The following is a 9455-nucleotide window of genomic DNA, read 5'->3' as shown; positions in this document are numbered from 1 at the left end:
AATACGTCTCTGTACATATTGTATATAAAAAGGGATATACTTTTGTAAATGGAGTTGATTGATGGATTAAATGTTACATTTTTTGTCTAAATGCTTTTGTCTTGCTCTTGTTGTTGTGTAGCGGGTGGTATTGATTTAAAAGGTTAATGCTCCTCTTTCATGTTGGACTCTGCTGGCACAAGTATTGACAAGAACAAATGATGTTCTTTGAGTGAGGCGTTTGGTTTTATTAAAATGTGGCTTTTACTTTGAGGGCAAGTTTCACAATACTCTGCAAATGTGGCTGTACTATTCATACACTCTAAATGAGTTCCATATTGTCGTTTTCTCATACTGATATTCTGCACAAACTGTGCTGTTGTATTTGCTGTAAAGTGTCCTTACTGTAGGGTAATTATTATATGTACAGCACTTTGGCTCGACCAAAAATCGTTTTAAAAATGTGCTATACTGTATAAATAAATAAATAACTTGATTTGATATTGAGAGGCAGAGGAAAGATAGTTCCTCATTTTGAAACTGAACATTTAAGGTTTCCGGGGTTAACTGATGTGTGACCTCATCCATTTGAATAACTTGAGGACATGCAGTCTGTCTCACGATGCTTTACAATGCTTTATCACTCACAGCATTTATGTTTTGTCTTAGTCTTTTCCTGGTGCACAGAGCCAGTGTTTTAGAAAATGATTTTCGAAAACTCCAAGGGGACATCATTCTACAATTGAATCAGCCACTTTCTGAGGGAGTCAATGGGAAAATGGCCAAGATGTCTCAAACAAGGGAGGTATGTCACTGATTATGCAGGATGGAGTCATCTTGGACATCCTATTACTGAGATTTATGCCATTAGTGAGTTCTCGGATAAAGCTGCAATAATAAATGGTCTCCTAATGCTTTGTTTTCTCTTAGGAGATAAAGCCAAGTACTTTGCTAAAAGCACAGAGTTCTCTGAAGATGTTTTCTAGGAGAGTAAAACGGGAACAGGGCAGCTGCAGAGGTGGGTTGGAGCTGAGAACTGAAAATTAGTTACGGTCAATTCTGGTGGTGAGAACATTACCAGTACATGCTAAGTTAATAAATAAAGTAATATGTTTATTTTTTCTCCTATTGCCAGTTCCAACATCATTCCTGCAGTTAACAGCTAACACAAACAAACAGCCAGACATAAGAGGTAAAACTAAATTCAAGTACTTGGCTTCAGCATCGCAGTGTATGCCATTATTTTGAGTAAGTGTACTTGCCTCCTCCCATAGGAAATATAACAGTGATCCCTTGGACTGTTACTGCGCAGCAAGGAAATGCAATTTCACAAAAGGAAAACAGAATTGTTGTCCAAGAAGATGGATTTTACTTGGTGTTTGGACAAGTATTGTGTCACTGTAATTCAAGCATAACTAAATTGATATTACATCTGATTTGTTACAACTGTTCCGCTGATGTTCTGCTTAATTCACAGGTTTTGTTCAATAGCCCAAGTACAGTTATGGGTCATATCATTCGCAGTTGGGCTTTCGATAAAACTTGGACCACATCAACAGAGCTGTTGCGTTGCTTGCAATGGCTGATGAAACTCCTGCCAATACATGCTACACTGGAGGTCAGTGAGGCGATACTGTTGGCCTGCATAGTGGCAGCTTAAACATATACTTCAACATATGGGGGAAATAAATATGCCCTTTTGCTGTCTTGCCAAGAGTTAAATAAGGAGATTCATAACACTTTCATATCTGGTTCTTACATATAACGTCATGTAAATCTGTATAAAAAGTTGTCTGCATATGAATGTAGAATTGGCACGGACGGATTCTGGTTTCCATTTTTTTTGTAGTCCAAGTAGTATCATCGTTCACATAGCTGGCTTTAGTTGGATACAGGTAAACAGTCCATGTGGAAAGCAAAAGAGGCTGAAGGCCTTGGCTGATAAGCAATCTCGTAATCCATTGGATAATGGATTAAAGCTTTGAGAAATAAACTGTAGCAGCTATAGTGTAAACGGACTACTAGTGAAACAATTGGGTTGTCTTTCAATTCCAACTCTGTTCTCGCATCTTAAATTTCTAATTGAACTAGTTAACCCAGCTCTGTCCATAGTTTAAACTACATTTGCACCATTGTGTTTGATATATTTGTAAAAGCAACACATTGTGGTTGTACCGGACTATTTTGTTGTCACATTGTGGTGTCTCATCGTCACACTGAGGCGAACAGTTTGAATGAATGACATTATGTGCTGCTCGAAGAAGGATTGTGTTACCATTGGACAGAGCTAGCTGTTTCCATCTGTTTAAACTATTTGTGCTAAGCTAAACTAACCAGCTGCTGACTGTATTGTTTTATATGTACAGTTCAGGCATCAGAGTGGTATTGATCTTCTCACTGAGCTCTGGGCAGAAATTATGATTGTGTGTTTTTCCCAAAATGTTGCACTATTTCATCAACTTTTGCAGCCTCTTCACCATTTTCTTTGAGGGGTCAACAAATATATCTTTTGACTGGCTTTCATCCCTCCAGGAACAGCTCCAGGGACTTGAAGAGTCTGTCCTCTCTTGGCCCTTGTCACCTATCTTTTATCTCCTTTGATTCGTTTTTTTGTCCTTTGCACACAGGCATAGTGCAGCTGCATCAGGATGATGAGCTGGAGTTGGTGATACCCAACAGGCAACACACCCTCATCTCTATGGATGCAGAATCCACCTTTTTTGGTGTCATACAGCTAAACTGAAACAAGTCGGTCTGAAGATGATAACAATGCAGCTCAATGCTGCAGGAAGTGGGAAACTGACACTGAGCTGTGTGAGGGGATGCTGATAAAGGACAGAAGTGACAGCAGCAGGAAAACTGTCGGGACATGTCATTAATCTCAGGAAAATGCATTATCAACTTTTTTAATTAACTGCCCATCTCATGTGTCCTTTTCTTTCACAGTACTTTTTAAATCCTTAGCTCTAAACTGTCATGCTGTGTCTTTCAGATACACCTGGGCCTGTCCTCTGGCATTGTTTATGTGTGCTAGCACCTCCTTTCATCAGTCTATTTTAGTATGGCTCTTTATACCTTGCATGGGGCTATCCTCCAGCTCAACCTCCGCTCTGTCTGTTTATTTGTTCCTCTCGTCTATTTTAGAATGGTTTCCGTTTTCCTAAGACTATGTCAGGAACAAACAAAGGTATAAATATATGCAGCTCTGGCGGTGTTGTCCTGGTACGAACTCCTTAACACTGTAGATATTTAAAAATAAATCATGATCAAATTAAAGTAGTTATAGATCGGATAATATGTCAAAGTACAAATTAATTATCACTTAGTATACAAGGGTGTAACTAAATATGTATAATTGATCACAATGAATAGAAAAAAACATGTACATACTTGTCTATGAGCCTCTTTTTTATCCAAATTAAATATGTCGTTACTGAGAGGTTTTTTTTTTTAAACAAAGCAATATATCAGTGGTCAGGCCTTCATTGTCTAAATATATCCACAATGCCTATCTGGTGTCCACAGCTGTTTTCTCTCTCGCTTTTTTTATGAAGCATGGCTATAAGAGGGTGTGTTTAAATGAGCTCTGGCAGCAGTAGTGGTACAGTTGAACAGCAGCAGAAGCAGCAGCAGCAGCAGATTGAGGATGGTCAGACATATGTTCTCTAATCTCCTACTTCTCTGGTCAGTCGGCCATGACCTTTATATAACTGGACTGACACATCACAAGCCCAAGGTAGGCCAAAGATTATATAATTCAAATGTTTTGTAATAGCAATTTCTTTTATTTTTTTAACTTTGGCTTTTATGGGTCCCTCTTTGATTATGATTAATTTTCCTTTCATTTCAAGGAGCAGTCCTGGAACAATCAAAATCTCTATTCTGTCCCTCTGGATTTAGATGTAAGGCTCAGAAGACTAGACCTGTCCAATAACTTCATCACACAGTTGCACACACTTGCTTTGCCTTACTTGGAACAGCTGGACCTGAGCGCCAACCAGCTGGATCTCATCTCCGAAGGAGCTTTTGAAAACCTGACTCATCTTGAGGAGCTGAATTTGTCCAGAAATGTGCTGAACAACAACCTTGGCAGTAACGTCAAAGCCCTCCAATCCATCAGTGGACTGAAGAGTTTGGACATATCAATGAATGGTTTGAGAAATGATGCAGTGGGACTGTACCTTAGAAACAAACCATCTCTTGGTCAACTTAAAATGACTGGTAATGCTTTAACAAGACTTTCACACAACTTGTTCAAAGAGAGTAAAGGTTTGAGGGCCATTACTATTGATGACAATCAGATATCGGTCATAGAACGGGGGACATTTGAACCATTGAGCCAATTAGAGATGCTTAACTTGGCCAAAAATAACCTTGCCCATATTTGTGATTTTAAATTAACTCAAGTTAAATATCTCAATCTCAGTCAAAATTCAGTTGAGTTCTTTGTTACACGTGAGGATGACCAGTTGTACCGGCTTGAAATTCTTGATCTAAGTCACAACAATCTCCTTTATTTCCCAATTGTTCCAAAAATAAACAGTTTGAGGTATCTTTATTTACAGAATAATATGGTTGGTGCCCTAAATTCAGAGGCAACAATGGTATCAGAGGCCAATGATCTATATAGTGAAATTACACGTGAGAAAACAGTTAGAAGAAATATCCTACACTCAAACTGGAGGCTGATGCCACTCATTTATATTGACCTGAGCTATAACCACTTCAGGTCTTTCCCATTGGAGACTTTGAGTCGGCTCTCATCTTTAGAAACACTGAATTTCAGTTACAACTGTTTGCAAAACATCACGTGGAGTATAAGAAATTATGAATCAGGACACCATCGGCAGCTTTTTTTTCCCTCCTTAAGGTACCTAGACCTGCAGAGTAATGGACTTGCATACATTTCTCCACTATTTCTCAAAGCGCTCACACAGATAGAAACATTAAATCTACAAGACAATTCTGTGCAACCTTGTGCCTCTATGGACCAATCAACACAGCAACAACATCTCAACATATCCTGTGTTATCTTTGGTAATTTAAGGACCCTTAAAAACCTCAATCTTCAAGAAAACAACATCAAGAATCTTCAAGAAAACACCTTTCTAAAAAACTCTTTGGTTTCTCTAAACCTTGCAAAAAATGCACATATGGTTGTGCAGGAGGATGCACTAAATGGTGTACAAGAGACTCTTCAGTCTTTGATAATCAGTGAAACTAACATGACCAGCTCTGATCTGTCTTTACCCTGCATGCCAGCGTTAACTCAGCTAAACATATCCAACAACCGTCTAGATGTGATACCCAGCAGTTTGAGCTGCTCTCCTCTGAGAGAAATCGACATTAGAAATAATAACTTTGCTTCTTTAAACCATTCTTTGATTCTTGCTTTATCTCTGCATCTTAATGTTATGTATATTAGCGGAAATTATTTTAATTGTTGTGACAGTAAATGGCTGATAATCCTAGATGAGTTAAAGATTAAAGTGCCTGATGTCAATGACACTGTATGCTTTACAAGTGGTGGAAATGTTACGGTGACAGGTTATCTGAACAACCGTTCAGTGTACTGTTTGTTTCATATGAAAGAACAGGACATTCACTTTGGAACAGTGATCATAATCATGTTGTTTGCAACTGTAATATTAACAGTGTTCATTTTATTCATCAGGAAGGTGGTTTGCACACAGAGATCATTTATAGTGTGATATTTAAAATCAGGTTTCATTGGTTTATTCTGTGTCATATGCACAGCAAACAAAATATAGTGAGAAACAGAAATTATGTAAAAAGGTTTATTCCTGTGGGTTTCATTTTGCATGACCAATTTGACTATGAACAGAAGTGGGGTTTAAAGGCTGCTTGGACGGTTAAAACTAGCTGACATTTAGTTAATAAAATGCATTTAAATCTTCATTGTCTGACATGATTCTATTCTCAACTCCATTCAAGGCTTCCTTTTATGACTTCCCGCAAATTATTAGTCTTGTAAAACATGCATCATGCTGCGGACCTGTGCAGCCAAAATGTTGTGATTAAAATTGGCTTTATTGACTCCCAAGCTGTTTTTTTATAGTGTTTGCCAAATCAGGCAGAGGTTTTTTGCTCATACTTCATTGTGAAATGTTTGTTTGAAACTAAAAGTTTAGCTTTGGCTCAATTTTTTATGACGTCTTTGAGGCCTTGCATAACATTCCCAGAATCTGAACTCCGGAACAAGCCTATTAGATGCCAAGAAGAGACCTTGTACGAGTTTCTGTATAATTACATTACATGTCATGTCACTTGTTAGACGCTTTTATCCAAAGCGACTTACATACTCAATACTGTGGGCAATCCCCACAGGAGCAATTTGGCCAGGGACACAACGACATGCTGACTGCAGTGGGGTTTGAACCTGTGACCCCCTGATACAAACACCAATGCACAACCCACTGCACCACACGCCTCCCAGCATAACTATATAGTCTAAAACAACACACTCTCACTCCATAAACGTCCAGGAGCGACGCTTGGTCAGGGTCCCGAGGCGTGCAGTTGGGACGCTCCTAGGCTCCTTCAGCTTCATAAACAGACGCAAATAGCTTTCAACTGATTGCAATGTATTCCCATCTGCGGCGGGATTTGACGCTCATGGAAGCAGGGCATTCGTTTGTGTCGGCGGCTGTTAAAGGCAATGTGACCATCCATTCCCATTGGATAACGGAGAATTGTACACCCGGAAGTAAGTATTCCCCTTACTGTCGATTGATTTGACAGTGATATCTCCACTACTCATCAACTCAAAAACACCAGATTATCCTTGTTAATTAAACGACATTGATAGGTTTTAGTGTACAATGCTTTTGTCACGTTTTCCCCTTCAATTCTGAGAAACAAGTAGTTTTCTATGAGTTTTGGATGGCCGAAGACATTACATTACCCACAATCCTCTGTAGCAACCATAGACTGTATATTGCAACAGGCAACAGCTTCGGTTCATGTTAATTTACAAACTCTTCAACTACAACCGTAGTTATATTTAAAAACATGTTAGAAGGCCTCACAAAATACTTTAATGTAAATTCAAATGTAAATGTGAAGGAATGTGTGTATATTAATTGTGGGTTTTTCTCTGGAAGTTTTTCCTTGTACGATGTGAGGGTCAAAGGATGCCGTTTTTCTCATACTGATATTCCGCTATGCACGCTGGGATTTGGTGTTTATGTGATGTGAAATCCGAAAACATTTAAAAAAAATTAAATAATACATTATTCCGAGTGTGCTTGCTTTTCTCTTTGAAAGTCATCACGTAACGGCATTGTAATACACGTTTCGGCTGCATTAAATATTACATATCTGCCGTAGTTGTCTATTTATAGAGCCCTGATGACAAGACTTCTAGACAAACAGGAACAACTGCCGCCAAAACTGAAAACTTGACGTGGATCTTAAATATATAAGCAATTAAACAACATCTTACATTTCTTTTCACACAATACGTCTCCTTGCAGTATCAACACTAATTCGGCTGACTTTTATATTTGATCCAATTGGTAGATAGGCTGTATTTACGCCATAACGGTGCACAGCTGATAGAAAGGGACACCTACTGGTTAAAGCACGTTATTGCATTTTATAATTTTATTATTAGATATTAATAGGAGGATGTGCAAAACAGACAAACTAATAAGGCTTTATTTAAACATTAAAGAATACTTTAGGTTAAGGTCTTCTTTTGAATAAGAAAAAAGCTTTGGGGGTATAGAAGATGAATATGGAGGGTTGAAACCCTCTTTGATGGTCACACATGCAGAGCACACAGCACACACAGTGACATTTGTATCTACAGATAAATATTAAGCCTGACAAAGTACTTAACGTCTAATATATTGCTTTCCTGCCATGTTAACTATGTTTAAGCACTTATTTTAACTGATATTATACATATGTATTATACTCTTATAAGATGTATGTAGATAGTATAAGAAATGTGCAGAATATGACAATGTAATGGTGGAGGTACACACATATTGATAGATGTCTTGTAATGCACTGTTGAGGAACCTGCGACCCAAGTTTTTCATTCATTGCATAACTACACCGTAGTTGTGTATAATATGATATGTCAATAAACCTTAGAAAATCTTGAAATCTTGAAAGGGATGTGCAAAATAGTCATTATATACAGTCTTTAATGAACTATTAGTAGAGAATAACGACGAGTAAAGAATATACTTTATAGGGATCCTATTAATATCTAATAATACAATTATAAAATGCAATAACGTGCTTTAACCAGTAGGTGTCCCTTTCTATCAGCTGTGCACCGTTATGGCGTAAATACAGCCTATCTACCAATTGGATCAAATATAAAAGTCAGCCGAATTAGTGTTGATACTGCAAGGAGACGTATTGTGTGAAAAGAAATGTAAGATGTTGTTTAATTGCTTATATATTTAAGATCCACGTCAAGTTTTCAGTTTTGGCGGCAGTTGTTCCTGTTTGTCTAGAAGTCTTGTCATCAGGGCTCTATAAATACAGAACTACGGCAGATATGTAATATTTAATGCAGCCGAAACGTGTATTACAATGCCGTTATGTGATGACTTTCAAAGAGAAAAGCAAGCACACTCGGAATAATGTATTATTTAAATTTTTTCGGATTTCACATCGCATAAACACCAAATCCCAGCGTGCATAGCGGAATATCAGTATGAGAAAAACGGCATCCTTTGACCCTCACAATTAATATACACACATTCCTTCACATTTACATTTGAATTTACATTAAAGTATTTTGTGAGGCCTTCTAACATGTTTTTAAATATAACTACGGTTGTAGTTGAAGAGTTTGTAAATTAACATGAACCGAAGCTGTTGCCTGTTGCAATATACAGTCTATGATTGCTACAGAGGATTGTGGGTAATGTAATGTCTTCGGCCATCCAAAACTCATAGAAAACTACTTGTTTCTCAGAATTGAAGGGGAAAACGTGACAAAAGCATTGTACACTAAAACCTATCAATGTCGTTTAATTAACAAGGATAATCTGGTGTTTTTGAGTTGATGAGTAGTGGAGATATCACTGTCAAATCAATCGACAGTAAGGGGAATACTTACTTCCGGGTGTACAATTCTCCGTTATCCAATGGGAATGGACGCTCACATTGCCTTTAACATCCGCCGACACAAACGAATGCCCTGCTTCCATGAGCGTCAAATCCCGCCGCAGATGGGAATACATTGCAATCAGTTGAAAGCTATTTGCGTCTGTTTATGAAGCTGAAGGAGCCTAGGAGCGTCCCAACTGTACGCCTCGGGACCCTGACCAAGCGTCGCTCCTGGACGTTTATGGAGTGAGAGTGTGTTGTCTAAAAATATGTTTTGAATAGGTCAGGCTGTCATTTTTTTACAAGATACATTTTATTATATATCACTTTCTGCATCTGTATTTTGTAATGTATATTTGCTTCGGCTCTGACTCTGGTTG

At 38.0% G+C, this 9455-nt stretch overlaps 1 protein-coding gene and 1 pseudogene across 2 annotated transcripts; both read left to right on the top strand.

Moving 5' to 3' along the window:
• Nucleotides 1-590: 590 nt before the first annotated feature.
• Nucleotides 591-3417, top strand: LOC117475018 (annotated as a pseudogene).
• Nucleotides 3418-3426: 9 nt separating this feature from the next.
• On the top strand, nucleotides 3427-6039 carry LOC117475017 (transforming growth factor beta activator LRRC32-like). 2 transcript variants are annotated; one of them, XM_034121067.1, is made up of 2 exons: nucleotides 3427-3715; nucleotides 3837-6039. In XM_034121067.1, the coding sequence occupies exons 1-2, from the start codon at nucleotides 3626-3628 to the stop codon at nucleotides 5688-5690; spliced, it is 1944 nt and encodes a 647-aa protein (XP_033976958.1). In that variant the 5' UTR covers nucleotides 3427-3625; the 3' UTR covers nucleotides 5691-6039. The 2 variants fall into 2 exon arrangements, with proteins under 2 accessions (XP_033976958.1, XP_033976957.1); XM_034121066.1 differs by having other exon boundaries at nucleotides 3831-6039.
• Nucleotides 6040-9455: the final 3416 nt, after the last annotated feature.

Source organism: Trematomus bernacchii, unplaced genomic scaffold, assembly GCF_902827165.1.
Source record: "Trematomus bernacchii unplaced genomic scaffold, fTreBer1.1, whole genome shotgun sequence".
NCBI classification, from domain to species: domain Eukaryota; kingdom Metazoa; phylum Chordata; class Actinopteri; order Perciformes; family Nototheniidae; genus Trematomus; species Trematomus bernacchii.
The sequence above is the reverse complement of the archived record's forward strand: the minus strand, read 5'-3'. Positions and strand labels throughout refer to the sequence as shown.